The 15,068-nt window shown below is 33.1% G+C and overlaps 1 protein-coding gene across 4 annotated transcripts in view; it reads right to left on the bottom strand.

Annotated features, from left to right (window-relative positions):
- SCLT1 (sodium channel and clathrin linker 1) overlaps positions 1 to 15,068 on the bottom strand; it is a 180,681-nt gene that overhangs the window by 42,165 nt on the left and 123,448 nt on the right. The window contains exon 19 of one of the 4 annotated variants that reach the window (XM_031944092.1): positions 7,588 to 7,610. The exons of the other annotated variants lie outside the window; for them this stretch is intronic. Coding sequence (XP_031799952.1) covers positions 7,604 to 7,610 — 7 coding nt within the window. The 3' untranslated portion in view covers positions 7,588 to 7,603. Of the gene's footprint in view, positions 1 to 7,587; positions 7,611 to 15,068 lie in introns of those variants that run through there. 4 annotated transcript variants of the gene reach the window in all.

The following is a 15,068-nucleotide window of genomic DNA, read 5'->3' on the forward strand; positions in this document are numbered from 1 at the left end:
TGATAATCATTATATTGCTTCACTGCTATATTTGATTTATAAGAAACAAATGTCTTTGTAATCTTTGACAACCTTCTTCTGCTGAGAACTTGAAGAAAAGTCAAAGAAGTAATACGGCCTTTCTCATAAAGTTACTACAAAATAACTGCCAAGAAACAAAAATGTTCTCTAGGTAGATTTACAGTTTTTAATTTGAACAAAATTGAGTTTCTTCTTCTCATCAAGGTGATACTAGCTGATGAAAAAGCTATTAAACTAATAAATAGGATGTTAAATCTTTGAAGGACGTCATCAGCATGGACAGTCCCTTACCAACCACAGACATCTTAAGAAATTACGGGACATTCTTCAAAATATTTTTGAGTCCTCAACCAGCATGATGGGCAGTTTGTCATTTCCCATGTCAGCATTTTGATATAGATTAATCATGTATTGAAACTTTTGACCCATTAAAGCAATGTGCCTTTTTTTATCTTAAGCCTGGTCCTATGGCTTTTAGGTGCTTTAGGGGTCATTTTTCTCACTTATGCTGAATACAGGTAATGTTTTTTAACTTAAAACTAGTGATACAAAGAGGGCAATGATGGTGACTTCGATGCTGATTCCTTTAAACTTTTGGTATTTAGTAAAGGATATGTGAACTTGTTTGAAAAAAAATTTTAATAACTATTTCAATACAATTCACTTCCTTTATAATTCTATAGATTTTATTTTATACATTTAAAAAATGCTATTCTGAGAAGGGGTCCAAAGACTTTATCCAACTGCAGAAGAGATCACTGATGAAAAAACTTCAAGAAATTCTGCTTTAAACCATTCCCATGACTTTCTTCTTTGTTTTTGTCTATTATTGACTAATATTCTGGGGTGGTGGCAGTGGTAGTGGTGGTGGTGTACCTTTACTTTGTATAAAGAAACAGTATTAATCACCCATAACCTAACTTTTCTTACCCTATTATTACCAAAATTAGGTAATTATTTTAGGTTAATTTGTTTTCTGGTCAGAAACTTCAAGGATGTAGAAGGTCCATTGGATTTTAATGTTCATCCTCTCTCTGAGTCTGCTTAACAACAAAGATGGTGGTGAAAGGCAAAGATAATTTGGGATCTTTTTTGAATAATATTAATATTATATGATTATAAACCTAACATCATAAGTTTCTTGAATTAGTTCATTTTTTAGGGAAAAGGAGGGTGAAATTATAAAAGAACATATAACAAATGATCCATAGACATTAAGAAATGCAGAAATGGAGTTCAGGCCTGGAAATGCAATTAAGGAATATAAATAAAAATTATTTATAATTAATAATGTGAAATAAAGCTGAGGAGATAAGGACAGATAAAATTTCCATGGGAGAAAATTTAGAGAGAGGAGTACAGAAAGTTTTAGTTCCTTTAGATACTTTGAAGAAAACCCATGATGATAGCAGGTCACAGACTCAGAGGCTCAGAGTTAAAAAATAGAAAAGAAGGAAAAAAGCACTTACTACGTAGCAGGTACTGTGCCACATTATTTACAAATACTATTTCATTTGATCCTAACAACAACCTTGAAAGGAATTATCTACATTTTACAGTTGAGGAAACTGAGGCAGAAGTTAAGTGATATTCACAGGATCATACGAGCTATTAAATGTCTGACGCTGGGTTGAAACACATCTTCTGACTCTAGGACCAGAACTCTCTTCACCTTACCATCTAGCTACAAACAGAGATTGAGGTGAAGGCAAACAATAGGGACAGGGAGAGACATAGGGATAGGAGTAGTTAGAGGTCAGTTGAATTAAGAAGACAAAATAGTTATTGGTCAGAATGAAAGAAGAGATAGGACCATTCCTGTCATAGCCTTATAGTTTAAATATAGCATAAAAACAGAAAGGAAGCATAGAGGGTCTCGAGTCAAGAAAACTGGAGTTTAAAACCAGCATTAGACACTTACTAGTGACTCTGAGGAAGTCACTTGATCTATGGATACCATAGTTTCTCCATTTGTAAAGTAGGGATAATAACACCATCCTCCTAGAGTTATTGCCAAGGATCAAATAAAAAACTGAAAAGTATTTAGCACAGTACCTGACAATTGGTAAGGCAACAGAAATGTTAACTGGTATTATAATAATAATTATTATTGTATAAATGTTTTCATGATGCCAGTTACTAAGTTTTCCAAGGCATATTTAAGTTGGGGGTGAGCAAAAAGACAAAGAAAGTAAAAAACAGACCCTTGCCTTAGGGAGCTCATAATATAATGGAGGATATAGCTGGTGAACAAATGTGTACAAGCAAGATATATACAGGATAACTTCAAAGTAATTTTAGAGGGAAGGCACTAGCATTAAACAAAGACCTCTCACAGAAGATGGGATTTTCATCAACACACAAAGGAAACCTGGGAATTCAGGAAGCAGACAATAATCTCTTCAGGAAAAAGAACCAGTAGATGAATGATTATAACAAGGATCTTGAATGGTTGATATGGACATATAGAAGGAAACTTAAAGGAGTAGAGATTGCTCAGTGATGGTAGCAGAAACAGTTGGAAGTAGCACTAACTCTTTAATAATATATTTATAAATTTCTTTTTGAAAATTGGAGCCTTTCCTCATTTTTCAAACGTATAGAGCACTGAGTCAAATTTATGAAAAAAAAATGAGCCATTTCAATTGATAAAAGAACAAAAAATATGCCCAAAGAGTTATAAAATCATGCACATATTTTGACTGAACAATACTATTACTAGGAATGAATTCCAAGAGATTTTTAAAAAGGGAAAAGAAAATATATGTATAAAAATATTTATAACACCTCTTTTCTCAGGGTAAAGAATTGGAAATTGAGGGGATGCCCATCAATTGGGAAATGTCTGAATAAATTGTGGGATATTATTATGAAGGAATATTATTGTTCTATAAGAAATGATGAGCAGAGTGCCATTGGGAAGTCCTCCATGAGGTCAACCAAAGTGAAATATACTGTGTACATAATAATAGCAAAGTTGTGGGATGATCAGCTGTGAATGACTTTGCTATTTTCAGCAATACAATGATCTAAAACTACTCCAAAAGACTTATGATGAAAAAATGCTATCTGTCCCCAGAAAAAGAACTGATTGTGTCTGTATTAAAGCCTATTTTTTTGTCTTGAGGTTTGGGGGATGGGGTTTGCAGGTAGGAAGAGGAAAGTGAAATCTGTGTTTTCTTTTTCAACATGACTTTTTATGGAAATGTTTTGCACAACTTCACATGGGCCTTCTGGGGGGGGGGGGAGAAGGAGGAGAATCTGGAACTCAGATTTTTTTTAAAACAAACGTAAAAAATTATTTTATATATAACTGGGAAAAATAAAAAATATTAAAACTGAAAATTGGAGCCTTTGCTCTCATTTAGTCCTATGTTATCTCTATTATTCTCCAGGATCATTTAAAGATAGTTGATTCAGTAGTCACATCTGCCAATTTTTATAGGAGGCTAGAATGTAGTTCCTTTGGGCCTGGTGCCTTAAATATAACAAAGGTAATTAAATGCACTCTTACTACCTCTTTCTTCCTTTTAAGTATCTAATTGATATTCCCCCGACCCCCTTGTTTCATTTACAAGAAAAAAAAATAAACAAAGTAAGAATTGACTAGCTTTTATCTCAATTCATCTTTTATCAGTAGCACATCAATTTGACCAGAATCCTATTCTTTCACTAATTCTTTTTTCACTAATTATATTCTTTTTAAAAAGACTCCAAATCCAACTCTCCTTATTATACTTCATGTTCCTCCATAGTCTCAACTGATTCTGAACTTTTGGATCACTATTTATGAAGATAAAACAAGACATGCAAAATATTAAAAAAAATGCTAAAAAGCTAGGTAAAACAGGACTAATAAATAATTAAGCTGAGGAAGAAAAGGATATAAAAACCATTTTCTTTTAACTACTATTTTGTAAATATTTGAACTCCAGTTGAGAAGGATGAAAGGAAAAAACAAACAAACAAACAAAAACTAGTTAGTCTATTTTTTTTTTTTTTTTTTTTACAGAAACCATAGTTTTTTTTTTTACACATAAGATGAGCAGAGGCATTCAGGAGAAAATGAGCTCAGCAACTTCACAATGGAAATGATCTTTATATAAGATTTAAATGAAAACTTTCAGAAGAGTACAGCAATGTGTATAGTATGTGTACAAGTAAATTTATTGAAGATCTTTCTTAGACATTTGCTGTTTTAGAATTTATAAATCAGTAAAGAATTTAGATTTAAAATATCATGAATTTTTGTTTTACTTTTAACTTTGGTTTACATACAAGCAGTGTTCCTTTATTTAAAAAAATGCACTGCCACATTTGGAAGCATTTAAAATCATTACCCTTAAGGATCCATATGTACAGAACTATTTATAGCAGTTCCTTTCCTAGTGGTAAAAAATGGAAACTAAGGATAGCCATTAATTGGGGAGTGGCTGAACAAAATATGGTATTTGAATGAAATAGAATATTATTACAGCATAAAAAATGATGAAGGGGGAAGGATTCTGGGAAAACAGTGGATTTCCCCCACAAATAGAACAAATTTGTGCCTCAGTAACATATACTGGTAAAAAATCAGGAAAACTTGGAACAGAACAGGGGTCCTCCTGGTACAACTCAAGAAGATCTGAAGACAGTGGGGCAGGGATTAAGTTCTATGAAATGCAAACACCTCTGGGCTAGATCCACAGAAACACCCAGTAGGGAGCCCTGGGGCTAGCTAAGTTTGCCTGGAGCCTCAGCAGGACCATAGAAAATTCACCTCCCAGACAGCTTGAGAAATTGGGGTCTAAATCTGGGAGGAATGAGTGAACCTTGGCTGATCAGGAATGCCAGGACCAGCTGTGCTAAAGGGAAGCAGCCCTGGACGAGAAGAAACCAGTTCCCAGTTAGTGCAGAGGCAGTGGGGCAAGTATGCTGCTGGCTGTGGACATTTGCAGGAAGGGGGAACTCTTTTTAGTTTGGGGTTCAAGGTCAGAGGGGAGAGCTGAAGTGAAGCTAGATGCACCACCCCATCACCCCACAATTAGTGCTTGCACTAATACCTCTTAAAGTTAAAAGAAAAAAATGAACTTGCAAAGATGAAAGAACCCCACCTTAGAAACTTACTATGGAAATAGTGAAGATCAGGTTCATCTTCAGAGGAGGACACAAGCAAAAAGAGCTTCTTCTATCCCAAAAAGTAATGTGAAACGGATCTTTGCTCAGAAAGAATTTACAGAAGAACTCAAAAAAGAATTTAAAAAATCAAATGAAAGACATTGAGGAAAAAAATAAACCATGTAAGAAAAATAAGATTATGAAAAAAGTTAACCAACTAGAAAGGGATCTTAAAAGATGTCTCAAAGATGAAAATAACTCTTTGAAAATTAGAATTGGGCAAGGGGAAGCTAGGGAAGCTATGAGAGACCATCAAATAACAAAACAGATTATAAAAAATGAAAAAATAGAACAGAATGTGAAACACCTTATTTAAAAAAACAGATCTGGAGAACAGCTAAAGAAGAGAAAATACAAGGATAATAAGTTGTAATCAGTGAAAGAACTTTGATGCAATAATGCAAAATATAATCCAAGAAAATTGCCCTGGAATGATAGAACATGAAGAGAAAGTAGAAATAGAAAAAAAAATCCACTGATCACCACCACCTCAGTGAAATCCTTTGTAGAAAACACATTAGGTAATAATTTGCCAAATTTCAAAAACCCCAGATCAAAGAAAAATTTTGCAAGAAACAAGGAAGAAAAAACAATTCAAATGCACTGGAGTTAGTTAGAATTGTAGAGAACTTAGCAGCAGTCACAATAAAAGATCACAAGTCCTAGAATCATATCTACTGATGATCAAAAGAACTAGGCCTGTGGCTAAAAATAACATGTCTAGCAACATTATCTATGATATTGAACAAGAAAACCCTACTCATTGATTACTAGGGAAAAGAGGGCTTATGGTCCCAAAAACCTACTCACATAGGGGATGGGTTAAGTAGTCAACACTACATTTCTTACCACATTTTGGAGGGAGGCTCAGCGCCCTCCAAAATCTATAAAGAAATAACGGGGAAGGATGGGTGGATAGGGAACAGAAAAGAAGGCAAGAAGGGATCAATGAGCAGGGGAAGAACTAATAGCAAGGCAAGTTATGGAGCAGAATTAAAGCAAAGAGTTAACAGGCATAGTAAAGATGTGTGTGTGTGTGTGTGTGTGTATGTATATGTATATATATATCTACATAAATATATCCTTTCTTCATCATAGTCTACTTGGGGGTGGGAGTGGAATGAAAGGGGAAAAAATAAAGTAAAAAAGGAGCAAAAGAACAATTTACAAAGAGGTAAAGAAAAGATGGACACTCATGAATATAATTTCTTCTAGTGATATATGCATATACTTTCTTGAAATGATAATTTGTTGTTGTATATTTTGAATCCTCCCTCATGTTCTGCTAGGTACATGACAATGCTCTCTTTTATTTTGTTTTGTATTTCTTTTCTGTTTTTTTTAAAAGAAAATAAATTTAAAAAACAGAAATAATGAAAAGCAAAATTCCAGAGAAACCAGAAAAGGCAAAAAGAGTGACATGAGAAGCAGAATAATTTATAAAACAATATATAGAAAAACTCTGAAAGACTAAGAACTCTGATCTACGTATAATGAACTTTCCATTCATGGTTCTCAAGTATTGAATGCTACCCCCTGACCTCCCTCCCTCACACCATCCACTTTTAATCACAGTGACAGACTCAAGATACAAAATGAGACATACATTTTTGGACATGGAGAATATAGAAATTTGTTTCAGCACAGGGCCTAGGCATAAAGTAGGCAGTTGATAAATATTTGTGAAATAGGATTGGCTCTGCATAGTTGTTAGGAAGATTTTTCTTTTCTGTTTAATGGGGTAGGGAGGTGAGAGGAATGAGATTATGATGAAGACCAGAAAGAATCCTAGAAAATGAAAACAAACATTACATGTTTAATTTATTATATACACAAAAATAAAAAAGTTCTTTATAATTAAGATTCTCTGTTTCATGAACAATCTCCTTCTGTTCTACAATGTATATGAAAATGTTCAAATTTTTTAGGGGTGTTTGTTAAGTTCAGAATGCAAAATAAAAATAAAAAAGACACTTTCCTTTCTGGTTAGTTATTTCCCTTAGTCCAGAGCTATCTGTTCACTTATAAAAACCACAATTCCCTAGGAATTCTACATCACCCTAGGAAAAGAATTTGAGTAATCCAGAAATGTTAATTTTATTCTGTGACAATTAAAAAAGTGGAATGATTGTTGAATGTTTTTTTTAAATAAATTTGTTAATTTTTCCTTCAGATTTATGAATTATTAAGCTACCATGACAAATATAAAAGTAATTCTAGTGATCTGGCATTTGAGTTCTGTGATTTGGATATCACTACTAGTAATGTTCTTTCTATTCTTCTTCCATGCTGACAGGAAGAGGCTGAAGTAAGCAATATTACAGAGGAAAAAAATAAAAAGAACTTTATTGCTAAAGAATTACTCTTATGCCTCACCTCTTATTCCAGTAGCTCATGGTGACAAGGCAGTAATCCAGGTTTTTCAAAGGCTATGTCATAGAATAGAAAGTATTATGTTTTAAGTGTGATATACAAGCAATAAAAGGATGATATATAAATATACAATATATAGAATGAGGATTTGAATTCAGATCCTCTGAATCTAGAACCAGTACTATTTCCACTGTACCAGGCTGCTAAAATATTTTTTCATACCAGTTGTAATTTTTAAAAAATGTAAATGAGCAGATGCATTTTGAGAAGTTTCATATTGCTATATTCCTTAGCTCTTCTCAATGTTGCCCAATTTCAGCCTTTCTTTTCATTTTTGTCCTATGCTCTTTATGTGCTTCTTTAAACTTGGGAACAATAATGCATGAGTATATGGATGTTCATACTACACATTTCTCTTGTATGTACCAGGAATCACTTTTGTCTATGCCACAACCAACCATTTTTGGTATTTCTATCAAATTGCTTTTACAAAACTTTTTTTAAGCAATGGATCCAACTCATTCTGCAAGAACATGTGTAATATATAGTGGGACAGACTGCAATTAATGTCATATTTGTTAAGACTATATTCAAAACTATACTAAAATTATATAGAAAAACATAACATACAATTTTTATTTTACATAATTTCTATAAATATATATAAATTTATATAATTTCTTTTTTCTTTGAAATGAGTAGTGGACATAAATTAATAAATAATGAAAGATTTTTCTAAGGAAAATAAGAGTTTCTCATCAATTATAGAACTATATAATGAAAGAGAAAAGCATATTTTAGAAAAATTCATACATTTGCTTTAGAAAAGCAAATGGATTTAAATTAATCCACTTGAAAACCAAGTAGTATGTTCACAAAGAAATTTTATTGTTAATAATTCAACTTTAACCTATGTATATACACATACATATATGCATACACACACACACACATATATATATAAATGAAGTTCTTTTAAGGATACTTTTACTGTTTATTAGAAATGAAACCTCAAATGATTAAAAAACAATGGGATTATGTATTAAATTGAATGTATGTGAAGAACAGATCTTTAAGTGACACTATAATTCAGATTAACACTAGTATAATTCTTAAAAACTATGTCAACAAAGAGCAAACTCTAGTTGATTAAATCAAACTGGAAAAGTACTGAGTATGGGGTCTATGATGTTTGTTGTCAGAGGAGCAGCCTAGCTAAGTTTTAAGAAGCTCAATGTGTGAATGATGGATTTTTCATCCACAAAGTTAAAGATCTACTATCTATAAGTGCCTCCAAATTGCAACATCTATACTTGAAAAATTATGCATTATTAATGCTGAATCACCATTTTTGCAGGCACTTTACATCTCTAGGGTCATACTGAGAACGAAATCAACTAAATCCCCTATGACTGCTATATTTTCTTAACAGGAACTTCTATCAAACTAAGTCACTCCCATCTTATACTTGCATAGGTAACTTTAAATCTAAGTGTAATATGTCACATTTATTGTTACTAAATTAAACTTATTATTTTGGACCTATCATTCCAATCTATCTATATATTTCCATTATCTTTTCGCTAACATGGTTCATATAAATGTCCTTAATTGTATTGTAAAGAATATATCTTTTAATATTTATAGCTTTCATTATGTTAAATGCAATGAAATATTTACAGAGTGTTTCAGGCAAGATGGATAAGAACATTTTTATAGTTTCAAGAATAAAAAGAATTGAAATCTAGGGAATGTTCAAATATCTTGTAAATTCAAATAAAATATATCAAAAAAAATCAGTTCATCCTTTTCTTATCAGTTCATTTATTTAGAGGATATGTATTTTTAAAATTTTTTTCTGAATCTTTACCAGGGTTCACAAGGTAGGATCTTGTGATTGTACCTTAATTTCACTGTTTTGGGTCTGAAAACAGTAATTTTGTGATTGAGGAAGCAGTTTAATAGTTCTCTTTTTCTGTTATATTCTTGTTACCAAAGATTAGCAAGGCAACTTGGTCTTAGGCTAAGAGACTTAAGTACAGTATTAAGTGTATTCAGTGTGCTAACAGGGACAGTGCCTCAAAGAACAACTATATTTATGTAAAGACTCAGGGGTTTATATATATATATATATATACATACACACACATACATATATATACAAACATAAACATTGCACGTAAATAGCAGTCTGTAGTAGGAAGCTATACACCATATGCAAGACTGAAAAAGAAATCTTCCTATATAGAAAAAGGAGAAAAACATACTACATTAAATCACTAAATTTTTATATTTCTCAAAGTAGAGCTGAATAAATAACATAATTTATTATGGTCAAAATTTGTTTTGAAGTATATTTTATAGAAAATGGCATAAAACTATATAAATAACATTTTTATTTTTGATGTCACTTAGTGACTAAGGCTAGGCAAGGCTCCTTTCAACCTGATGCCTATTCATGGAAAATATGTGTCGACGACATAAGATAGCCAGATGTATTTGGTTTTAGACATGTATATAAAAGCAATTTAAGCTGAAAATAGTTTAATAAAATGTCAAGAGCTAGGAAGTCTAGTTCAGTTTTGTTCCAGGTTCAGATTCTCTTCCACTGATAAATTTGAGTCTATCTATAAGTTCATTCTCTGATTTTATGGTCCTCTAATACCCCTACTATCATGCTGCAGGCTGCAACTATTACCTGAAGAGACTTCCTACAAATGAAATCATCTCTCCAGTATGGACTGTTCTCTTAAGCTTTACCTGTCTTAAGTGTCACTGAAACCCTTTTACGTGGTTATACTTCCTCATCACCCAATTCAGCATCTCTCATATTATCTTCCAAAGTGGTTCCGATGTCCCCGTTTCTGATTTCACTGGGTGGAATCATTATCCCAGGCATGTAAGCTCAGCTATTTCTGAGTCTTCCTCATCTCTCTTATATCCCACAACTCTTCAGCAATGAAGTTCTTTTGACTTTTTCCTCTGTAAGACTGCTTATTTTACCTCTTCCTGTCAGCATGGTAGCGTAGAAAGAACACTTACCCTGCAGTCAGAGGACAATGGATTCAAGACCTGGCTCTGCCATTTACTAGCTATGTATTATGGAACAAGTCTTTTCGCTCTAGACTCGGTTTTCTCAATGGCATAATAAGGTGGTTGGATTAGATATTTAGAAGGCCTCTTCTAGTTGTCAATCTATTTAGAAGGCCTCTTCTAGTTGTCAATCTAAGTTCTATTATTTATTCCCATTGCCACAATCCCTGGCCCATTCCTGGGCTTCAATATTTTAAAACCGTACTACTAGAATATTTTTGTATCTCTCTGCTACCTCTTCCTCCTTTTTAATCTACCATAAACTTCATACTAGATTATCCAAAAACATCTCTCAGCTTGCTACCCAAGCTTTGCTTTTCATTCTCTCTCCCTATCCACTCAAACTCGATACTTCCACAGCTCATTCCAGGCCAACACCTCTCTTCCAGGAGTTCTACATTCTGCTCTAATAGAATCAAACTTACCTTCATTTAATTCTTCTTCCTGTTCCTTCCATCTTCCAGCACTTACAGAGACCTGGCTCCCCCAGAAGAGATGACATTCTTGTCCATCCTTTATAGCACTGGTTATATCTGCTCTCAAACACCAGTCCCAGAGGAAGATACAGAATATTTCTTGCTCCATTGCTACTTCCAGACTCTTTCTGATGTTATCATCTACAAATGACTATTCCTTTAAGATTTATTCTATCTAAAGAGATTACCTTTTCCAGATCCTGGTTTCAGTTTTTTATCTACCTTCTGGGTCAGTCTTTTTCCTTTGTTTGAATGATACGCTATCAGTATCATTTATATTCTCTCTCCTATATTTACAAGCATTCCCCTTCCATGATGAAGAATCATGAAATTCCTCTTATCATTCCATCTTACTTTATTCCTTATAAAACTATATTGTCACCATGACCTCTCATTCCTCTATCCCTCAGTCTTCTCTAGGCTATAAACCCTGCTCTGGTTTCAATTTTCAATTTTGATCCTATAATTAACTAATTCATGATTAAAGTTCATCATTAAAGTTTCAAATCTCAAGTTCCCTTGTCTTATCATGACTTTTATCTTTCAACTGTAGATTATTTCCACTATCTACAATCTCCTCTCCAATTCATAAATTGTTCAATAATGTAGGAGAAAAATTATTCATTGGTCCAGATGGAGTTCACTACAAATTTGCATTTCATTTCAACCGAGTCCTTACTGAAGCAAGGATATCTTTTATTCTTTTCTAAATGATTCTCTATTCCAGCTCATAAAGGAACTGCTCTAAACCTCTTCTCAATTTCCTCACATTTTTCTTTACCCTAAGTATTCCAGCTGAAATTGTTACTTAAGCCACTTTCTTGATGTTCACTCTATGTTCTACTTGAGTTCTAAGCATTTCCTGTCCCCCAATAGCTGGAATGCTCACTTTTTACCTTTATTTCTTAGAATCTCTATCAATGTTTAATTTGTGTACCATTCTATATGAAATCTCTCCTGATAAACCCCCAGTTGCTAGTCCCTCCATCTCCACCCAAAAATAACTTGTATTTATTTTGTACATAATTTTAAACATATGTATATTGTCTCGCTATATGCAATGAAAGATGCAGACAAAGATTACTTAATTTTTGCCTTTGCATTTGCCAGTGGTTGGCAAAGTATTAGAAACTTAAAAGATGACTAAGACATGCAAACATATTTATTTGTTTGCTTAATTAGGTTACTTCAGGCTAAATGATATTCTCATGCAAGGTAAAAATGTATTAGTAAAAGTTTTTTTTTTTTCCTCTCAAAACACTATGTTTACAAATATGAAACTATAATTACCTTGTTTTAGGCTAAGGGCCAATATAACGATTCCTAAAGTCCACTAGGTTCACTCCTTTTCAGCTTTAGGGAATTTTAGACAAAAGTTCTAAATTCAGAAATTTACTGCAAGCACTCGCATAGGAAAAATCCTAACACTTAGGAAAGGGTTGAGATTTTCCTAACTTTACATTTATACCCATCTTTAGTTAACCTTTGGTCTCTTAACCAAATTCACTTTGCAGGAAATGTTTAAGTAAGATAACATTAGATTTTGTTATAGGGTCTGGAGGTAGACAGATACTAGAGGGGAATTTGGGGAAAGAGCTGACTTTTCCTTGGGACTGCTCTTACACTGGATCCTTCATTCAGGAGATATATGTAAAGTCAATGACTCTCACTGAATCATTCATTTTCTATCATAGTTCAGTCCTTCTTTTGCTCCTCTATCCAAACTTTAATAAACAGGCTTTTAACACCCCTAGTATCATAACTGGTAAAGTGTACTTATTACAAAAAAGTCATTAATTTGCTTCAATGAAATTCTTATTTTGCTCTCAGTATACCGAACATGTTCATCAGTATGTTGTCAAAATGTTCAGGTTATGAGTCTACTTGTGGGTGATAAAGTACTGTTCAAAGGCTCTGCATTGGCTTTAATTGATCCTGGAAGAATATCCACATATTGAGAAATACTTCCCCCACGATATTTTAGTAATTGTCTCCTGGCTGAGTATCCCCACGTATAAGTCAGGAAGTGGTCAGTTACTACCGATATGTAACATGTTCTTAATATTGCCTGTCAGAGATAGAAAATCAATGTAAACAAGTTCTAAAGGTTTGTTAGTGTTAACATTCTCCAAATAAGTAGTACAAGTCAGTGTTACTTTGCATACACTGAGCACAAAATCTCATACAACTACTACTACTTTTTTTTTTTTTTTTTTTTTTTTTTGGCTAAGGCAATTAGAGTTAAGTTATTTGTCCAGGGTCACAGAGCCAGGAAGTGTGAAGTATCTGAGGCCAGATTTGAATTCAGGTCCTCCTGACTTCAGGGCTGGTGCTTTATCTACTGCTTCACCTAGTTGCCCCAAGTCTCATATTTCTATGTAATTTGTGGCCATCATGGGCCACAAATCTATTTTACTAGCTCTATGGTTTCTCTAATTTTTAAAATACACATTTCTTTATCAATCTTCTTGGGAGAGAAAAATCAGAACAAAAGGGAAAAACCATGGGAGAGGGGAAAAAAAACAGAAAAAAAAGTAAACGTATTGATTTACATTCAATCTCCATAGTTCTTTTTCTGGATCAGATGGCATTTTCTATCCAAAGTTTATTGGGATTGCTTTGGATCACTGAACCACTGAGACGAACCAAGGCTTTCATAGCTGATTATCATAATTCCTGCTGTTACTGTGTATATTGTATTCTTGGTTCTGTGTGTTTCACTCAGCATCAATTCATGTAAATCTTTCCAGACTTTTCTATAATCAGCTTGTTCATCATTTTTTATAGAACAATAATATTCCATTAGCTTCATGTACCACAACTGATTCAGCCAATTGATGGGCATCTACTCATTTTTCAATTCTTTGCTACCACAAAATGAGCTGCTACAAACATTTATGCACTTTTTTTTTTTTTTTTTTTTTTTTTTTTTTTTTTTTTTTTTTTTTTTTTTTTTTTTTTTTTACGATTTTCCGGGGATACAGACCCAGTAAAGGCACTGCTGGGTCAAAGGGTATGCACAGTTTTATAGTCCGTTAGGCATAGTTCCAAGTTGTTCTCCAGAATGGTTGGATCATTTCACAACTCCACCAACAATGCATTAATGTTCCAGTTTTCCCACATTCTCTCCAACATTTATCATTATCTTTTTCTGTCATCATAGCCACTCTAAGAGGTACAAGGTAGTATCTCAGAGTTGTTTTAATTTTCATTTCTCTAATCAATAGTTATTTAGAGCATTTTTTTTCATATGACTAGAGATAGCTTTAATTTTGTCATCTGAAAATTGTCCCTTTATATGCTTTGACCGTTTATCAATTGGGGAATGACTTGTATTCTTATAAATTTGACAACAGTTCTTTATATATTTTAGAAATCAGACCTTTATCAGAAACTCTATGAAAATTTTCCCCAGATCTGTACTTCCCTTTTAATCTGGTTTTTGTTGGTTTTGTTTGTGCAAAAACTTTTTAATTTAATGTAATCAAAGCGATCCATTTTGTATTTCATTATGTTTACTAGCTCTTCTTTGGTCATAAAGTCCTCCCTTCTCCAAAGATCTGATAGGTGAATTATCCCTTGCTCTCCTAAATTGCTTATGGTATCACCTTTTATGCCCATATCATGTACCTATTTTGACCTTATTTTGGTATGGGATATAAGATGTAGGTCTATGCCGAGTTTCGGACATATTATTTTCCAGGTTTTTCCAGTTTTCTCTAGAAATTTTTGCAGAATAGTGAGTTCTTATCCCAGAATTATACTGGGATCAAATACTAGATAATTATAGTCATAGATTATTGTATCATGTGTATCTAACCTATTCCACTGATCCATCACTCTATTTCTTAGCCAGTACAAAATGGTTTTGATGACTGCTAATAGTTTTAGGTCCAATACTGCTGAGCCACCATCCTTTGTATTTTTTTCTCATGAATTCTCTTG

This window comes from Sarcophilus harrisii, chromosome 6, assembly GCF_902635505.1.
Source record: "Sarcophilus harrisii chromosome 6, mSarHar1.11, whole genome shotgun sequence".
NCBI lineage: Eukaryota > Metazoa > Chordata > Mammalia > Dasyuromorphia > Dasyuridae > Sarcophilus > Sarcophilus harrisii.